General features: G+C 47.3%; 1 protein-coding gene across 6 annotated transcripts in view; it reads right to left on the reverse strand.

The window, feature by feature from the left end:
- MARCHF6 (membrane associated ring-CH-type finger 6) overlaps positions 1 to 20,839 on the reverse strand; it is a 1,566,402-nt gene that overhangs the window by 156,425 nt on the left and 1,389,138 nt on the right. For 5 of the 6 annotated variants that reach the window (XM_077491954.1, XM_077491953.1, XM_077491956.1 and 2 more), the window contains 2 exons: positions 18,920 to 19,054; positions 1,660 to 1,749 (listed from right to left, as the gene is read on the reverse strand). In XM_077491954.1, the coding sequence (XP_077348080.1) occupies positions 1,660 to 1,749; positions 18,920 to 19,054 (225 nt within the window). The remainder of the gene's footprint in view (positions 1 to 1,659; positions 1,750 to 18,919; positions 19,055 to 20,839) is intronic. The other variant, XM_077491957.1, reaches the window with a different exon arrangement.

Genomic DNA, 20,839 nt, shown 5'->3' on the forward strand with positions numbered 1-20,839 from the left:
GAAGATGTGATCAATTTTCAGTGATTGGTACCATAGTTTGTAGACTCTATAACTTTAAAAAAAAACAAATAATTTACACTAATTTAGGTTATTTTTACCAAAGATATGTAGCAGTATAAATTTTGGCCAAAATTTATGAAGAAAAATTACTAATTTGCAAAAAATTTTGATGGAAAAAAAGAAAAAGGCATTGTTTTCACAAAATTTACGGCATTTTTTATTTATAGCACAAAAAAAAAAACCCACTAGTGATGAAATACCACCAAAAGAAAGCTCTATTTGTGTGAAAAAAAGGACACAAGTTTCATATGGCTACAGTGTTGCATGACTGAGTAATTGTCATTCAAAGTGTTAGAGCGCTGAAAGCTGAAAATTGGTCTGGTCAGGAAGGGGGTGTAAGTGCACTGTATTGAGGTGGTTAAACTAAATCTCTCTAAAACTGGGAAGATAATATGGCCCATGTCCCCCTACCCGACTTTTCCAATGAAGATCAATAATGCCACTATAAGTCCATCCCCTTACGCATGGGTACTAGGTGTAATCCTAGACTCAGGCCTGTCCTTTCAGCCCCAAATCCAATCGCTGTCAAAAGGTTAGAGACAATGGTCAAGGCTCTAGCCTTGACCATTGCAACTCCCTTCTCATAGGCCTACCTCTCTACTCTTCAATCTATCATGAATGCTGCGGTCAGATTCATCTACCTTACCAACAGCTTATTATCTGCCACCCCTCTCTGCCAACTCCTCCACTGGGTTCTACTTGCCCAGCAAAATAAATTCAAGCTACTAACATCATACAAAGCCATTCACAACTCTGCCCCAAGCTACATTGTCAACCTTGCCTTCAATTATCACCCAAACTGTCTTCTTTGCTCCTCTCAAGACCTCCAGCTCTCAAGCTTCCTTGTCTCCTCCTCACATACACATCTATAGGACTTCTCCAGAGTCTCTCCCATTCTCAGGAACTCTCTACCCCAATCTGTCCTGCTATTTCCTAATCTGGCTGCCTTTAGGAGATCTCTTCAGGGAAGCCTATCACACCTCCAACTAACTGAATTTTTATCATCTCCATCAGTTCATCCCCGTTCTATAACGTTTTGTACCATTTTTACCATTCGTAAAACATTTATAAGTACTTTGTTCTTTTATGCTAAAAAGAGTACCTACTTGGATCTTCCCTCACCCCAATTCCTCATCGCCACCTATGTGGATAAGTCAGAATAATTATTTATTCCCCTTTATAAATTGACATGAATACACAGGGGCTGTCGACACTTTTGATCAAAACTGGAGACTTTGGATCCCCTCCCCTCACATTGTAACATACTTTCCTTCATAACCACTATACTGGAACTTGATCTAGTGACCATTCTTTTAGGTGGAAACTAGTTATTCTGTAATTAATTTATGCAACCTTAATAAAAGCATGCTAAAATTCTTAAGCCTCCCCATTTTATTCCTGAGTCAGATTCAAATGAATTGGTCATGAAACCAATGTGCAAGCTGAATCAAATCAATTATTTTTTTTATATTTTTATTATTATTATTGGGGATGTTGAACCTGAACCAAATTTTTCATTTTTTACTTTTTGGATATTATATTACAGATATTATATACAATAGCCCAGTTAGAGCATAATAGAACATGGGGATTCCTTACCTGTTCAATAACCGTTTTCAACCACCACTGAGGACCCATCAGAGTTATAGCAGCAATAATCTTGGCATGTAAAACACCAAGAGCCCAGTCCTGTGATAAAACATTTGCATATCAACAAGACCAATAATTAAAAAAATCAAAACATTGTTTTTTAAAATGTAACTTAAGTAAAAAAATAAATATATAGAGAACATAAAACACACTATAAAAACCAAAACATGTGGCTAGTCAGGACAAAAAATATACATACAGTATATGTACAGGGGTTGGACAAAATTATGGAAACAAGTATTGTAAAAGAACAAAATCCTTATTGAATATGTTGTTGTCGGTCTTTGGCATCCAAGACAGCCTAAATTCTCCTGGGAATTGACAAATATACAGTAAGTCTTGGATGATGGATAATGGAATCCAATATCCCTCTTCATGCAGAAATGCAGGTCACAATCCTGCACAATGTCCCCTTATCTCTTTTGGTCAGTTGACCATGTCAATCGCGCTTATGCTTATCAGACAATGTTTTCCTGGAAACTGTATATGCAGTCATAACCTTTGATACTGTACCTCACGACACCGCAAACAAATTGGCAACTTCAGTCACTGAGGCACCAGCAATTTGCCCTCTTTGAAATTCCGGAAGCTCTGACATGACTCTGCATTACTATCAGCCAGTGGCAAAGTTAGACATTCTTTCACCTGGGGCAAAGACAGAAGTTTGGAAACACCCCAGGGTTTAGGGGTGCTCTACATACAGAGTACAGGACTCATGGGTGTGCTACGTACAGAGTGCAGAGTTCAGGGGTGTGCTACGTACAGAGTGCAGGCGAGTGCTAAATACAAAGTGCAGGGTTCAGGGGTGCCAATGTACAAATTGCAGGGTTTAGGGGTGCAGTACCTACAGAATTCAGGGATGTGATATCTACAGAGTGCAGGGTTTAGGGTATTGGGGTGTGCTGTGTACAAATTGCAGGGTTCAGGGGTGTGCTGTGTACAGAGCGCAAAGTTCAGAGGTCGCTGTGTACAGAGTGCAGAGTTTAGGGGTGTATTGTATACAAAGTGCAGGGTTTAAGAGTGCACTCTCTACAGAGTGCATAGTGTAGGGGTGCACTACACAAAATGTGAAACAGCTGATACAGTAGACAGGCGGAAAAGGCAGCTCAATAAGACAGGAAAGTGAGAGTCCCAGACTCCCAGGCTATAGCTGTATAGTAAGCCCCATGTTCTCCTCTGGTCTCCCTCCCAGCGCCCCCATTCTCTCCCGCTGCTTAGCTGCGAAGTAAGTGGGTGGGCTGAAGTTGTGATCATTAAGACAGCCACAAATTAGTTACAACATAACCTTGCTTGGCACTCATTCTCTTTGTCTTCCCTATTCAGGATGGAGAGAGGGCAAGGGAAGACCAGGGGAATGAGTGCCAAGGAGGGTTATGTTTTAACTATTTTGTGGCTGTCTTACTGATCACATGCTGAACATCTTAATGCTGATGATTATGCCTTTATTCAGCCCACCCACTTACTGCACAGCTAGCCATGGGGAGAGGAAGGGACCACTGCAGGGGGACCAGAGGAGTACAGGAGATGAACAGCTTAAGAAGGGGCATGGACAGAAGTGACAGCTGGAGCAGCATGCTGGTACCGATCGCTGTAATTTCCTCCTGCAGCAGCTGAATGCTGGCGGTAAGGAGAGGGTTTTCAGCTGCTGCAGAAGGATTGGTACCAGCCATGTGCCCCCCTCCCCTACTTTTTGACCTGCTAGCGGTGGCTGGGTCCTGGAAGGTCGATATGTTTCCCCTCTGTTTGGACCTTTAAGGGAATAAAAGTGGTTAACTCACCTGTCAGAGGAAGTGGGTTTAAAATAAGACAGGAAGTTGTACATGGGTGTGGAGGGGTGTAGAGGAGATTATGGATGGTGGTTTGTGTTTTGTGTTTGGTTTGCAGCAACAAAAGTGGACAACAGTGTCCTGCCAGGAAGCCTCCTGGCAGGGTAAGCTACCTGCAACAGAAATCAAGGACTGTTTGATGGAGATAGCAATTCTGGACTTTTACTTTTTGACCTGCTAGCCGTGGCTGGGTCCTGGAAGGTTGATATGTTTCCCCTCTGTTTGGACCTTTAAGGGAATAAAAGTGGTTAACTCACCTGTCAGAGGAAGTGGGTTTAAAATAAGACAGGAAGTTGTACATGGGTGTGGAGGGGTGTAGAGGAGATGATGGATGGTGGTTTGTGTTTTGTGTTTGGTTTGCAGCAACAAAAGTGGACAACAGTGTCCTGCCTGGAAGACTCCTGGCAGGGTAAGCTACCTGCAACAGAAATCAAGGACTGTTTGATGGAGATAGCAATTCTGGACTTTGCAAGTCGGTGAGGCTGAAACCTTTTTCTTTTGTTTTGCGGCTGTAGAGCTATTTAAGTTCAATAACCCTCCTTTTGAGTGAAAAGCCTGTGTCCTGTGATCTAGCTGGTCCCCCGGCCTTTACACAGTTCACACAGTGAATGGCGAAAGTGAGGCTTCCCACTGTTAGTTAGGTATCTCATTACACAGTGGAAGCAAAATGTTTCATCAGTTGCGTTTACAACGTGAAATATGTTGTAACTTACATAGGGCTGAAACTAACGATTATTTTGATAATCGATTCTTTGACTGATTATTGTTTTGATTAATCGATTAATAAGTTAATAACCTAAAAAAAGTGTGGTGTATAATTTAGTTAATATGTAAAGTTTTAAAAAAAGGCAATTTATTCTTAAATATCTCTATATGCAATGGTAAATATAAATAACCAATTATATGGTTAGGGAGCAAAATATCTAATCCACTGAGAATAACAGACAGAAGAGATATACTGTATATATATTAGAGGGGATATATACTGTGTATATATTAGAGGGGATATATACTGTATATACTATTAGAGGAGATATACTGTATATACTATTAGAAAAGATATACTGTATATACTATTAGAGGAGATATACTGTATATACTATTAGAAGAGAGATATACTGCATATACTATTAGAGGAAAGATATACTGTATATACCATTAGAGGAGAGATATACTGTATATACTATTAGAGGAGAGATATAGTGTATATACTATTAGAGGATATATAGTGTATATACTATTAGAGGAAAGATATACTGTATATACTATTAGAGGAGATATACTGTATATACTATTAGAGGAGATATGCTGCATATACTATTAGAGGAGAGATATACTATTAAAGGGTCAGTCTGGTAAATATCATCAGACTCATTAACTTTAACCCTATTTTGTTACTGGCCGATTAATCGATTATGAAAATAGTAATCGATTAATTTCATAATCGATTCGTTTTTTCAGCCCTAAACCTACACACCTGCAAATCATGTAGTGTTTCAATATTTTTGTCCAACCCCTGTATATGAACCATTAAAAAAATGACAGGCAGAACTGACCAGACAGTTTATGTGAAAGGACTTAAATAGCTATGGTTTGTTTAAAGTGGTATTAAACCCAAAAGCAAAAATATAATTTATTACAGCTTACCAATTCCTAGCTGTTGTAACTGCATTTGTTTTATTTTTTTAGGTTTCTGCCTTGTTTTTTCCTGTTGATCTAGCCAAGTAAGATTAGATTCACACTTGTGCTACCCACATTCTGCAGGCAGAGCAGCCCCTTCATTTGTCAATGTAAACAAACAGATCCCTGTTCTGACGGGGAGTAGAGAGATCTGCTGTTCTTAGTGATCAGGAACAATGATCTCTCTCCTCTTCCAATCAGTCCCCTCTGACCACAGTTAGAAACCCTCCCAGGGAACACATTTAACCCCTTGATCACCACTAGTGTTAACCAAGGGGTAGTGTTAACCAAAGTTATAGCATCTACAAAATAGGGGATAGATTTATGGCATTTTTATTATTATTATTTTTTTTTTACTAGTAATGGTGGTGATCAGAGATTTTTAGCAGGACTGCAACATTGAGACGGACAGATCGAACACTTTTGACACTTATTTGGGACCAGTGACATTTATACAGCAGTCAGTGCTATACAAATGCGCTGATTACTGTATAAATGACACTGGCGGGGAATCAATATAAGCTTATTACAATTTTTTTTACCAAAAATATGTAGAATACATATTGGCCTAAACTGATGAAAAAATTAGTTTAAAACATTTTTGGGGATATTTATTATAGCAAAAAGTTAAAAAATGTTGTTTTTTTTCAAAAATTTTAAGTATTTTTTTGTTTACAGCGCTGATGAGGATGCCACAGATGAGGTGGCATTGATGAGTTGGCACTGATCAGCACTGATATGTAAAAGTGATGGGCACTGACAGGTGGCACTGATGTACACTAATAGATGGCACTGATGATGAGGTACTGACAGGTGTTACTGCTGGGCACTGTGATGGACACTGATTGGCACTATGGTGGGCTCTGATTGACACTGTGGTGGGCACTGAGAGACTTTATTAAGGGACACTGACTGGCAGCTATTGGGCACTGATTGGCACATTTGATGGGGGCTGCGCTGATAATCAATGTGCGGATTATCAGCACAGACCCCCCCTGACAGTCAGAGCCGCCGATCAGCTCCCCCTGTCAGTGCAGACCGAGGAATGCCATTTACCTGCACTTTCTGGTTCACACGATGATCAGCTGTGATTGGTCACAGTGGATCACATGGTAAAAAACCTTTGTCAGAGGCTCCTTACCATGATTGGAGATGCAGCGTGTCACACTGACATGTTGCACTTACGATCGCCGTACTGCACGCTGGCATGTCATATGATGCCCAGCAAGGATAACAGAACCACTTCCCGGCCACCAATCTGCTATAGGCCAGGCGAAAAGTGGTTTAAGTGTGGCAGGGCAGCAAGAACCAATGAAGCACAGGCTACTGTAAGGGGGCATGATCCAATATATACCCTGAATAAAAGCTTGGACAAGGGAAATAGTCCACTGTGGAGACACTTATAAATTTGTAGTGTTAGGACTGCAAGCAAAGCAGGGTGCCGTGACGAGGCCTTGCAGCTTTCGCATGCGTTTGCAAATGTGTGCTAAGTAAACCGCTGCTTTTAACAGATGGTTAGACAGGTTAATTTGGTTGGTCAGCAGACTGGTTGGTGAGTTGAGCTATGGAATTGTCTTTGTTTTATATGTATATGCCCTCCATGGGCTCCTAACTGTGAATGCCAGTTATAGGTGTGGGCAGTGGCCATTTTTTTGTTACTGTTTGTATATGTGCTCTGGGTACACACTGGGCACCTTCGATGCCATTGTGCTCTTGCTGGGTGTCCTGTGTTCTCCTGTTCCTTTAAGGGGGCTTGGGCAATCTCCAGGCTCACCTGTCCACATCTAGCCATTCCATGCATGTGTTTCCACTGTGGAGACACTTATAAATTTGTAGTGTTAGGACTGCAAGCAACACATGGTGCCGTGACGAGGCCTTGCAGCTTTCACATGCGTTTGCAAATGTGTGCTAGCTAAACCTCTGCTTTTAACAGACGGTTAGACAGGTTAATTTGGTTGGTCAGCAGACTGGTTGGTGAGTTGAGCTATGGAATTGTCTTTGTTTTATTTAGACAAGGGAAAGATTGTCTAAAAAAAAAAAAGAAAAGAAAAATAGACAAATAAAATATGGAACACAAAAAAAATGTATTTGTCTATTCGTTTTCTATATTTTTTTTTATTTTTTTTTTGTGTTCCATATTTTATTTGTATATCATTTACTTTTTCAATTTTTTGTTTTATTTGTTTAGTTTTTGGTTTGATTAGAGACCCATCTGTGGTAGGCTGTTTTGTTGTCTCCCTTGGCCTGTGCTACCATATTCCTTCAGTGTTGAGCTGAGGGGTCCCCCTTTATTGCTGGTTAGTCCAGGCTCTGTTGTTGTATTTTTGTTCCATTTTGAAATGCAGATGTTGCAGGTGAGAGGTGCTGTCTTGTATGGTGACTTGATTGCTGTCCTCCCAGAGGCTCGTCTGGTTGCCTTCTCTCTTGCTGCATTCCAGCTAGGTAAGCATCATGATGGCAGGGATTTACTGATGATGCATGTCCGGCATGCATTTCCAGTAGCGTCCCACACATGCACCGGTTTTCCTGTCACTTTGGATGCATGTGGGGGGTCCTTCTCCAGATGTGACGTATGTTTTGGGCTTTTCTTTGTGAAGGCAAGTATGTGTTGTGTGGTGTATGTTTTTCTCCCTGAGTGTTATAGAGAGGACATCAGAGTAAAGATATTATTTCGTTTAAAAGCCTTATGTATATAATTAGTTATGTATCTTAAAAATCGTATTCTATATATTTACATTTGTAGATCTTTCTTATGACCGATTGAAGATCTATATGAATGCATCTGTGTACTGAGGAAGCATTTTGCGCAAAAAACATTAGCATAACACTACTGTGTTGGGGCGTAATCTTTGAATGTGATTTTAATGATCTTTTGAGGTGATTTTCACCCTTGCCCTTTCAGCTGTTTGTGTTGAAATGAGGGCTTGTTAGATGTTATACATTTATCTAGGCATACATGTTTGGCACTACATATAGTTTTCAGGGTGGCATTTTAAAAGTCCCTTCTATTGTTCTACTTTTGGAACTTTAAACATTTAGGAGGGCCCTCTGGATATTAGTTTAGTGGTGAATTTTAAATTCCACATTCTCTGTTTAGGTAAACCGAAGGCATTAGCCTGAACTGAGACCAAGGGATTATCAAAGCATCCAATGTTAGTTATAGAGGATCTTTGGTTCTGATCACAGAGTTAGTTGCTGTTGTACCTAGGCCAGGATATCCAGAGTTTCCCATCTCTGACATACAGTATCAAATTGAAGATGTCAGGGTGAAGGGCCCTTGCCCTTTCCCCTTGATCCAGCTAGTGGTGGCTGGGATAATCTGCTTGGTATCCTTGTAGAAGGGTGTTCCAGTGTTGCAGAACCATCCTTCAAAATAATCAATAAAGCTGTGTGCTGCCACCTAGTGGTAATAAAAAAGCGTAAAACGATAGAAAAAAAAATGCAGCTACTATCACCTGTGTGTTCCCACAAAAACAGATAGATTAAATAGTGATAGCAATGCTGATGAGCCAAATTGAACAACCTAAATCAATGTGAAAGTAGCAATACCATAAAAGTTCATAAAGTGCACACAGTTCCAATAAACTCCATTTGTGACATATAAGTGAATAAGATTCTTCTTTTATAAGGTACATATAAACTCCAAATGCAACATGCTTCACAAAAACGCCACACCACTCTGTGTTATGTGCTCCCTTCACTGAGTGCAATGCACGCTCACTTCCTTGTTAGACCCAGCAGGGGGTCAAACACACACTGCACACAGTGAAATCCTCCTTTAAGTATGGCTCTACAACGATCCTCAGCTAACAAGGAGGTGTGCGTACATTCCACTCGGTGAAGGGAGCACATGACAGAGTGGTGTGCAGTTTTTGTGAAGTACGTTGCATTTGGAAAATCTTTATATGCACCTTATATAAAGAGAATCTCAATTCACTTATATGTCACAAATGGACTTTATTTGAACTGTGTGCACTTTATGAACTTGGTGCTACTTTCACATACATGCTGGTTTAGCTCATTCAGCTTGAAAGACTGATATTATTTTCCAGTAATAAGGCAGGAAAGACTTCCCCATTTTTAAGGCTGGGCTGGAGATCTTGGGTAGGTCGAGTTAGGAGCATGTTTATTACAGGTCAACAAGATGCTGAACAGGGGAGGTGTTTAATTAAACTTGCCAAATGGCACAGCCTCAAAGGTGGTTAACCACAAGGCTTAGGCTAGGTTTCCACTAATGCGACTTTTCATATGAATTGGGACTGAAAAGTCACATGACAAGTCGTACCCCATGATTTCCAATGAGTACCGTTAATATTTGTGTAACTTCAAGACGCAGCGACTTTAAAGTAGTCCCTGCACTACTTTGGTCCCACTTTGATGTGACTTGAGGTCCATAGACCTCAAGAATACACAGGCATTGCTTCAAGTCGTGGCAAAATTGTGCGACTTTGGGGATGCGATAGTCGAAACATAGGAGGTTAAGTCTAGAATAGGAGGAATACCCCTATTGGGATTTGGAACCGCGAACAGGTTTGGATAGAAGCCTTTGAACCTGTCTTGTTGAGGTACTGGCAAAACTACTCCCTGGAACAACAGATGGTTCAGAGCATTCTGCAAAACTGACTGCTGTTGAGCAGTTTTTGGATGATTTGAGAGAAGAAAGTGTTGAGCTGGTAGAGATTTCAACTCTATTTTGTACATCTTTGAAACAACCAATTGAACTCACAGGGAGGGGACAGAGAGAGGGAGGGGGGACAGAGAGAGGGAGGGGGACACAGAGAGAGAGGGGAGACACAGAGAGAGAGAGGGGGGACACAGAGAGAGAGAGGGGGGACACAGAGAGAGAGGGGGGGAACAGAGAGAGAGAGGGGGGACACAGAGAGAGAGAGGGGGGACACAGAGAGAGAGAGGGGGGACACAGAGAGAGAGAGGGGGGACACAGAGAGAGAGAGGGGGGGCACAGAGAGAGAGAGGGGGGACACAGAGAGAGAGGGGGGCACAGAGAGAGAGGGGGACACAGAGAGAGAGGGGGACACAGAGAGAGAGGGGAGACACAGAGAGAGAGGGGGGACACAGAGAGAGAGGGGGGACACAGAGAGAGAGGGGGGACACAGAGAGAGAGGGGGGACACAGAGAGAGAGAGGGGGGGCACAGAGAGAGAGAGGGGGGGAACAGAGAGAGAGGGGGGGGACACAGAGAGAGAGAGGGGGGGCACAGAGAGAGAGAGGGGGGACACAGAGAGAGAGGGGGGGCACAGAGAGAGAGGGGGACACAGAGAGAGAGGGGAGACACAGAGAGAGAGGGGGGACACAGAGAGAGAGGGGGGACACAGAGAGAGAGAGAGGGGGGGAACAGAGAGAGAGAGGGGGGACACAGAGAGAGAGAGGGGGGACACAGAGAGAGAGGGGGACACAGAGAGAAAGGTGGGACACAGAGAGAGAGGTGGACACAGAGAGAGAGGGGGACACAGAGAGAGAGGGGGACACAGAGAGAGAGGGGGGACACAGAGAGACAGGGGGGACACAGAGCGAGGGGACAGCGAGAGAGAGAGTGGGGACACAGAGAGACAGAGAGGACAGAGAGAGAGTGGGGACACAGAGAGAGGAGAGGGAGAGGGGACAGACAGAGGAGAGGGAGAGGGGACAGACAGAGGAGAGGGAGAGGGGACAGACAGAGGAGAGGGAGAGGGGACAGACAGAGGAGAGGGAGAGGGGACAGACAGAGGAGAGGGGAGAGAGAGAGGAGAGAGAGTGAGGAGAGGGAGAGGGGAGAGAGAGAGAGGAGAGGGAGAGGGGGCAGAGAGAGGAGAGGGAGAGGGGGCAGAGAGAGGAGAGGGAGAGGGGACAGAGAGAGGAGAGGGGACGGAGAGGGGACAGAGAGAAGAGAGGGAGATGAGACAGAGAGAGGAGAGGGAGAGGGGACAGAGAGAGGAGAGGGAGAGGGGGCAGAGAGAGGAGAGGGAGAGGGGGCAGAGAGAGGAGAGGGAGAGGGGGCAGAGAGAGGAGAGGGAGAGGGGGCAGAGAGAGGAGAGGGAGAGGGGGCAGAGAGAGGAGAGGGCAGAGAGAGGACAGAGAGAGGAGAGGGAGAGGAGAGGGGACAGAGAGAAGAGAGGGAGATGAGACAGAGAGAGGAGAGGGAGAGGGGACAGAGAGAGGAGAGGGAGAGGGGGCAGAGAGAGGAGAGGGAGAGGGGGCAGAGAGAGGAGAGGGAGAGGGGGCAGAGAGAGGAGAGGGAGAGGGGGCAGAGAGAGGAGAGGGAGAGGGGGCAGAGAGAGGAGAGGGCAGAGAGAGGACAGAGAGAGGAGAGGGAGAGGAGAGGGGACAGAGAGAGGAGAGGGGACACAGAGAGCGAGGGGACGCAGAAAGAGAGGGGACACAGAGAGCGAGGGGACACAGAAAGAGAGGGGACACAGAAAGAGAGGGGACACAGAAAGAGAGGGGACACAGAGAGCGAGGGGACACAGAGAGCGAGGGGACACAGAGAGAGAGAGAGAAAAGGGACACAGAGATAGAGAGGGGACAGCGAGAGAGAGAGAAAGGGGACAGAGAGAGAGAGAAAGGGGACAGAGAGAGAGAGAGAGAGAAAGGGGACACAGAGATAGAGAGGAGACAGAGAGAGAGAGAAAGGGGACATAGAGAGAGAGGGGGGACACAGACAGAGGGGACACAGAGGGGACAGAGAGAGGAGAGGGAGAGGGGGCAGAGAGAGGAGAGGGAGCAGAGAGGAGAGGGGACAGGGGACAGAGAGAGGAGAGGGAGGGGGGACAGAGAGAGAGGGGGAGGGGGGACAGAGAGAGAGGAGAGAGGGGGAGAGAGAGGGGACAGAGAGGGGGGAGAGAGAGGGGGACAGAGAGAGAGAGGAGGACAGAGAGCGAGGACAGGGAGAGAGGCCACACAGAGAGAGAGGGGCCACAGAGAGAGAGGGGGGACACAGACAGAGGGGACACAGAGGGGACAGAGAGAGGAGAGGGAGAGGGGGCAGAGAGAGGAGAGGGAGCAGAGAGGAGAGGGGACAGGGGACAGAGAGAGGAGAGGGGACAGAGAGAGGAGAGGGGACAGGGGACAGAGAGAGGAGAGGGGACAGAGAGGAGGAGAGGGAGGGGGGACAGAGAGAGGAGAGGGAGGGGGGACAGAGAGAGAGGGGGAGGGGGGACAGAGAGAGAGGGGGAGAGAGAGGAGAGGGGACAGAGAGGGGGGAGAGAGAGGGGGACAGAGAGAGAGAGAGGGGGACAGAGAGCGAGGACAGGGAGAGAGGCCACACAGAGAGAGAGGGGCCACAGAGAGAGAGGGGGGCCACAGAGAGAGGGCCACAGAGAGAGAGAGGGGCAGAGAGAGAGGGGGGACACAGAGAGAGTGGGGACACACAGAGAGGGAGGGAGCACAGAGAGAGAGAGATAGGGGGGTAAACTGAGAGAGAGAGAGGGGGCAAACGGAGAGAGAGGGGGGCAAACAGAGAGAGGGGGCAAACACAGAGAGAGAGAGGGGGCAAACAGAGAGAGAGAGGGGGGCAAACAGAGAGAGAGGGGGCAAACAGAGAGAGAGGGGGCAAACAGAGAGAGATAGAGGGGGCAAACAGAGAGAGAGAGAGAGGGGGCAAACAGAGAGAGAGAGAGGGGGCAAACAGAGAGAGAGGGGGTGGGCAAACAGAGAGAGAGGGGGTGGGCAAACAGAGAGAGAGAGGGGGTAGGCAAACAGAGAGAGGGGGCAGAGAGATAGAGAGGGGCAAACAGAGAGAGAGAGGGGGTAAACAGAGAGTGAGGGGCAAACAGAGAGAGAGAGGGGGTAGGCAAACAGAGAGAGGGGGTAGGCAAACAGAGAGAGGGGGCAGAGAGAGAGAGAGAGGGGACAGAGAGAGAGAGAGGGGACAGAGAGAGAGAGGGGACAGAGAGAGAGAGAGAGGGGGGACAGAGAGAGAGAGAGAGGGGGGACAGAGAGAGAGAGAGAGAGGGGGGACACAGAGCGAGAGGGGGGACACAGAAAGAGAGAGGGGGCAGAGAGAGAGGGGGGACAGAGAGAGAGAGAGGGGAGAGAGAGAGAGGGGGCGGGCACAGAGAGAGAGAGGGGGCACACAGAGAGAGGGGGCACAGAGAGAGAGAGGGGGCACAGAGAAAGAGAGAGGGGGCACAGAGAGAGAGAGAGAGGGGGCACAGAGAGAGAGAGAGGGGAGAGAGAGAGAGAGAGAGGTACAGAGAGAGAGGAGGCACACAGAGAGGGGGCAGAGAGAAGGGGCACAGAGAGAGAGAGAGGGGGAACAGAGAGAGAAGGTGGCATAGAGAGAGAGAGGGTGGCACAGAGAGAGAGAGAGAGAGGGGGCACAGAGGGAAGGAGAGGACACAGAGGGAGGGTGAGTGGGGACACAGAGGGAGGGAGAATGGGGACACAGTGGGAGGGAGAGTGGGGACACAGTGGGAGGGAGAGTGGGGACACAGTGAGAGGGAGAGTGGGGACACAGTGAGAGGGAGAGTGGGGACACAGTGGGAGGGAGAGTGGGGACACAGTGGGAGGGAGAGTGGGGACACAGTGGGAGGGAGAGTGGGGACACAGTGGGCGGGAGAGTGGGGACACAGAGGGAGGGAGAGTGGGGACACAGAGATAGGGGGTACACAGAGAGAGGGCGACACAGAGAGAGGGCGACACAGAGAGAGGGTGACACAGAGAGAGAAAAAGGACACAGAGAGGGGGCAGAGAGAGATGGGGACAGAGAGAGAGGGGGGGGGCAGAGAGAGAGAGGGGACAGAGAGAAAAAGGGGGCAGAGAGAGAGGACACAGACAGAGGGGGCAGAGAGAGGGGGGACAGAGAGAGAGGGGGCAGAGAGGGAGAGAAAGGGGACAGAGAGAGAGAGAGAGAGAGAGAGAGAGAGAGAGAAAGGGGACAGAGAGAGAGAGAGAGAAAAAAAAGGGGACAGAGAGAGAGAGGGGGGGGGGGGACACAGAGGGGACAGAGAGAGGAGGGGGAGAGGGGGAAGACAGAGGAGATGGGGCAGAGAGGAGAGGGGACAGGGGGCAGAGAGAGGAGAGGGGACAGAGAGAGGAGAGGGGACAGAGAGAGGAGAGGGGACAGAGAGAGGAGAGGGAGGGGGGACAGAGAGAGGAGAGGGAGGGGGGACAGAGAGAGAGGGGGAGGGGGGCAGAGAGAGAGGGGGAGGGGGGACAGAGAGAGAGGGGGGGGCAGAGAGAGAGGGGGAGAGAGAGGAGAGGGGGCAGAGAGAGGGGAGAGAGAGGGGGACAGAGAGCGAGGACAGGGAGAGGGGCCACACAGAGAGAGAGGGGCCACAGAGAGAGAGAGGGGGCAGAGAGAGAGAGATGGGGCAAACAGAGAGAGAGAGAGGGGTAAACGGAGAGAGATGGGGGCAAACAGAGAGAGGGGGGCAAACACGGAGAGAGAGAGGGGGGCAAACACAGAGAGAGAGAGAGGGGGGCAAACACAGAGAGAGAGAGAGGGGGCAAACACAGAGAGAGAGAGAGGGGGCAAACAGAGAGAGAGAGAGGGGGCAAACAGAGAGAGAGGGGGTAAAACAGAGAGAGAGAGAGAGAGAGAGAGAGAGGGGGCAAACAGAGAGAGAGAGGGGGGGCAAACAGAGAGAGAGGGGGCAAACAGAGAGTGGGGGGCAAACAGAGAGAGAGAGAGGGGGGGTGGGCAAACAGAGAGAGGGGGCAGAGAGAGAGAGAGGGGTAAACAGAGAGAGAGAGGGGGCAAACAGAGAGAGAGAGAGAGGGGGCAAACAGAGAGAGAGAGAGAGGCAAACAGAGTGAGGGTCAAACAGAGAGAGAGAGGGGGTGGGCAAACAGAGAGAGAGGGGGGGTAGGCAAACAGAGAGAGGGGACAGAGAGAGAGAGAGGGGACAGAGAGAGAGAGAGGGGGCAGAGAGAGAGAGAGAGGGGACAGAGAGAGAGTGAGGGGGGACAGAGAGAGAGAGAGAGAGAGAGAGAGGGGGCAGAGAGAGAGAGGGGGGACAGAGAGAGAGAGAGGGGGGACAGAGAGAGAGAGGGGGGACAGAGAGAGAGGGGGGACAGAGAGAGAGAGAGAGGGGGGACAGAGAGAGAGAGAGGACAGAGAGAGAGGGGACAGAGAGAGAGAGAGGGGAGAGAGAGAGAGGGGGCGGGCACAGAGAGAGAGAGGGAGGCACACAGAGAGAGGGGACACAGAGAGAGAGGGGGCACACAGAGAGAGAGGGGGCACACAGAGAGAGAGGGGGCACACAGAGAGAGAGAGGGGCACACAGAGAGAGAGGGGCACAGAGAGAGAGAGAGAGAGAGAGAGAGGGGCACACAGAGAGGGGGCAGAGAGAAGGGGCACAGAGAGAGAGAGGGGGGAACAGAGAGAGAAGGTGGCACAGAGAGAGAGAGGGTGGCACAGAGAGAGAGAGAGAGGGGGCACGGAGGGAAGGAGAGGACACAGAGGGAGGGAGAATGGGGACACAGTGGGAGGGAGAGTGGGGACACAGTGGGAGGGAGAGTGGGGACACAGTGGGAGGGAGAGTGGGGACACAGTGGGAGGGAGAGTGGGGACACAGTGGGAGGGAGAGTGGGGACACAGTGGGAGGGAGAGTGGGGACACAGAGGGAGGGAGAGTGGGGACACAGAGGGAGGGAGAGTGGGGACACAGAGGGAGGGAGAGTGGGGACACAGAGATAGGGGGTACACAGAGAGAGGGTGGCACAGAGAGAGGGTGGCACAGAGAGAGGGCGACACAGAGAGAGGGCGACACAGAGAGAGGGCGACACAGAGAGAGGGCGACACAGAGAGAGGGCGACACAGAGGGAGGGGGCAGAGAGAGAGAGAAAAAGGACACAGAGAGGGGGCAGAGAGAGATGGGGACAGAGAGAGAGGGGGGGGACAGAGAGAGAGAGGGGACAGAGAGAAAAAGGGGGCAGAGAGAGAGGACACAGACAAAGGGGGCAGAGAGAGAGGGGGGCAGAGAGAGAGGGGAACATAGAGAGAGGGGGGCAGAGAGAGAGGGGGGCAGAGAGAGAGGGGGGGCAGAGAGAGGGGGGCAGAGAGAGGGGGGCAGAGAGAGGGGGGGCAGAGAGAGGGGGGACAGAGAGAGGGGGGACAGAGAGAGGGGGGACAGAGAGAGGGGGACATAGAGAGAGGGGACAGAGAGAGAGGGGGCAAAGGGAGAGAGGGGGCAAAGGGAGAGAGGGGGCAAAGAGAGAGATGGGGCAAAGAGAGAGATGGGGGCAAAGAGAGAGATGGGGGCAAAGAGAGAGATGGGGCAAAGAGAGGGAGGCGGGACAGAGAGAGAGAGCCGGGACAGAGAGAGGGAAGAGGGACAGAGAGAGGGAGGATGGACAGAGAGAGGGAGGAGGGACAGAGAGAGGGAGGAGGGACAGAGAGAGGGAGGGGGGACACAGAAGGGGGACTGAAAAAGAAGAGAGCTGAGAGAAAAGGAGACTTCTAGCTCTGTCCCCATCTGCAATCCCTGCTCTGCCTCCCTGCCCCAGTCTTTGTCTGCAGGTATTCAGTGTATAGTTGTGCCCAATACCTGTCTCCATTCTTGATCCGGGAGAGCCCTCTGCTCTGTTCCATCCAGCGTCTCCTTCACAGCCTGCGTCTCTCGACTGTCCTAGTCTTCCGGGCCCACAGTCAATCTGTTCTCCGGGCCCCACTGTTGAATGAGGTTTGAGGAGTCCAGGCTCCAGAAGACGCCAGGGATACTGCACCACTCTTCATCCATAAAATTAAGCAGTGAATCTCTTCTCTCCCTCCCGTGCGGTCAGGCCTGTAGCCTACCATGCAGAGGATGCGGGGGAGCCCACTCACTGTGCAGACAGTTTCTTGCACCGCGACACTGCTCGCTTCTCACCCTCCAATGCCCTAAGGTCTGTAGGACAATAATTTCCTGCACCTCGTCACTGCTTGCTGCCGTGTTCTATTCTCCGAGCTGTGAACCTGGACCCTCTCACGTGCCCACAGAGATGGCTCTGCATGCCATAGGTTCACCATCACTGTTCTAGGGCATCCACACTAAAAAGCAAAGCAGGAGGTAATTGCTGCAACTGCTCAGTTAAGGCATCATCCTGAAATACAGGTTCTTGTTGGTTTTTCATTGCCCTAGTCCAGTTAGCTGCAGTTTGATACACAGAAATCACTGTAGTAGCTAGTTACAGAGCTGAGCCTGCAGGTGTAGAGAGCCTTTAAGAGCATCTCAAACTTCCTTTCTGTGAATCTTTGAATAGAGGAACATCTTCAACTGCAGTGAGATATTTACGACTTTAAAGGACAGGCACAGACTACTTATTAGTACACTGTTTCCACTGGATAAAATTCAGTAATGATTTCCAGAGCAGAGAAAATCTATTCTGGACTGACTGGATTTTCATAGATTGTTCATATTATTATTATTTTTTTTTTTTTTACAATTTTGTGACATCACCAATGCTTTTTGAACAACAGAATCCACATTAACAAGCATACTTTGTGAAGCTGGAAATGAAGGTGTATAGGTCTGGGGGTGAGAAATAGTCTCCTTTAGCACTGTATTGAGTCATTGTCATTTCCTTCTATGTCCACATCTTCTAGGCCGTGCATATTGGGATCCAACTCAGGTACAGACAGAAGAGCTAGAGAAGGAGATTAAAGCTTTGGAGACCTAGACAGGGATGGCTATACTGTATATTAAAGCCATTACCTGACCAAGAAATTGTGACATAGTTGCATAAAAATTTGCATTTGTCAGATAGGCTACTTGTTGCGTATCTGAAATGGAACTAGAGATGTTTGCAGAGAGAGGTATTCCCAGTACAAATAAAGCATTGTCAATCTGAGGTTGATTGGTGTGTGGGCCTTTGGCCGAGCAAATGTTCACCTGAGTTTATGTGAATCCCTTTTGTCTAGATTCCACCATAGCTAAGGGGGGAGAGTGAACACGTGTGGGGTACTCAAGGAGTAGGGTTTGGAATATAGGGTAAGCGTGTCTGGAAAGAGTATGCAGTATCCTTGGAGTAGACTGTAGTGAAGTGTGCATGGCAAAAGAGCGTAAGGAAGTGCCTGAGTAACTTATAAGGACTCTAGGCAGAAGAGGCAGTAAAGTGTGCAACCAGTGGTGTGATGTAACACCTGATCATTCAACTGAGACAGCTCTGAGTGGTTGAGTTTTAGCACCAAATTAGAAAGGTTTACACTGTAAAGTGAATACATTCCAAACATAGTTCCAGTTTTTACAATATTGACCTGTCCTCTAAGCTGAAACCTATATAGGTCCAGGCTTTGCCTGTCACGGTGGGCATACCCCTGAAAATGTTTTAAGGGTGTGGGATCCATAGGGCTGGAACAAGGCCCTGGACCTGTATAGTATACTGCGGCTGACTTCAAGCAGTGCCACGGTGAGTGCCTGTACAGGATTCAGTGCCCGAAGCAAAATTACAGGCTGTCCTCATGGTGTAGGAGCACCAATCCAGATGCACTGCTTCTATTGTGGTGACAGTGAGTTAAATGAAGAATTGTTTCAAGAATTCAAAGATAAGGTAAGAAACTAAGTTAGAGTTAAGTGGTAATTACTCCGTAAGGGAGAAGAGGTTCAACGCCTTAGGACACTAGCAAAAAAAACAGAGTAAGGTAGGGTAACATGGGATGTGCCCAGGGGACGTGTCTATAAAAGCTTTGTCAGTGTCCACGCATCTGAAAGTATGAGCCTATACCTCAGGGTCTATGATAAACTCTAATACAATATTTCAAAAGTCATATTTTTATATGTAGACTTACTTGCCAGGGATAAAACAAAGGTGTCTGATCCAAAGGCACCCTAAGAGGTGCAACTATTACTAGTTCAAATAAAAGTCCAAGCAGAAGGGGTACAACACCAGCTAGGAGAAGGGCCACTACAAGTGTCTTCATGATCTAGTTTGAAGATAAAAATACATTGTTAAAATAAATGAGACCCATTCCAATATTTAAAGCCCAACTCAAGACAAAACTGCACTTTATTATTTTGGATAATGAGTCGTTGCTTCAATACCAGACACTTGCACCTTCCTGCCCAGACCCATTTTCAGCTTTCAGTGCTCTCACACTGTGAATGACAATTATTCAGTCATGCTACACTGTAAACAAACACATTTATAATTTTTTTTCTGACACATAGAGCTTTCTTTTGGTGGTATTTAATCAACACTGGGTTTTTTATTCTCTGATATAAGTGGAAAAAAGGGTAAAAAAAAGTGAAAAAAAAACAAAAACAAAACTGTTTTTTAGTTTCTATTGTAAAATTTTGCAAATAAGTCATATTTCTTCATAAATTTGGGGCAAAATTTATACTGCTACATATCTGATAAAAAATAACCCAGATTAGTGGATATTATTTAGTCTGTGTGAAAGTTATAGAGTCTACAAGCTATGGCGCCAATTACTGAAAATTGATCAAACCTGATCACACCTGATGTACTGATGGCCCATCTCATTTTTTGAGACCCTAATAATCCAGGAAAGTACAAATACTTCCCAAATGAAAGTTGTTTGGAAAGTAGACAGTCCAAGGTATTTAGTAAGAGGCATGGTGAGTTTTTTGAAGTTGTCATTTTTCCCTCAATTCTTGAAAAAATTAAGATTTTTATTTTTTTTACACAGACGTGTTATTTTAACAGCTTATTTCTCACACACAGCATATGCATACTTGCAACTTTCTGCTACTCCTCCTGAGTATGGCGATACCACATGTGTGAGACTTTTACACAGCCTGGCCACATACAGAGGCCCAACAATGAAGTAGCACCTTCAGGCGTTCTATGAGCATAAATTACACATCTCATTTCTCAACCATCTATTACAATTTTGAAGGCCCTGGAGCACCAAGACAATGGACTTGCCCACATAATGACCTCATTTTGGAAAGCAAAAACCCCAACATATAATCTACGAGGCATAATGAGTCTTTTGAACGGTTCATTTTTTTCCAGTTTTTGGAAAATGTGGGAAGAAAATGAAAACGCTTTTTCTTTTTACACAAAGTTGTCCATTTATAAGATATTTATAACCTATAGCATGTACATAGCAAAAATTACACCCCAAAATATATTCTGCTACTCCTCCTGAGTATGGTGATACCACTTGAAACTTTTGCACAACCTGACCACATACAGAGGCCCAACACTTATGTAGCACCTTTAGGAGTTCTAGAAGCATAAATTACACATTTCTCAACCTCCTATTACAACTTTTGAAGGCCACGGAGCACTAGGACAATGGAATCGCCCACAAAATGACCCCATTTTGGAAAGCAAACAACCCAACGTATATTCTATGAGGCATAATGAGTCTTTTGAACAATTCATTTTGAACGGTTCACATACACAGCCCAACATTGAAGTAGCACCTTCAGGTGTTCTAGGAGCAAAAATTACACATATAATTTTCTGACTACTGATCACATTTTTGAAGGTCTTTCATATTTCTAACACATAGCATGTACATACCAATAACAAAAGATTATGTGTGGTTTTAGTAGTGCAGTGGTCCACAGAGGAGAGCACTGGTCCAGGCAACAGGCAGAGATGTGGTCAGCGACAGCAAAAGCAATCGTCTAGGCAGCAGGCAGGAATACTGTAAATAGTACAGGCAGGGATACTGTCAGCACAGCCAAAGCACAGACAAAGCATTGGTCCAGGTAGCAGGCAGAAATGCTGTCCA

The sequence above is a fragment of the Lithobates pipiens genome, unplaced genomic scaffold (assembly GCF_037356315.1).
Source record: "Lithobates pipiens isolate NorthernLeopardFrog02 unplaced genomic scaffold, aLitPip1_a1.2 Scaffold_19, whole genome shotgun sequence".
In the NCBI taxonomy this organism is placed as follows: domain Eukaryota; kingdom Metazoa; phylum Chordata; class Amphibia; order Anura; family Ranidae; genus Lithobates; species Lithobates pipiens.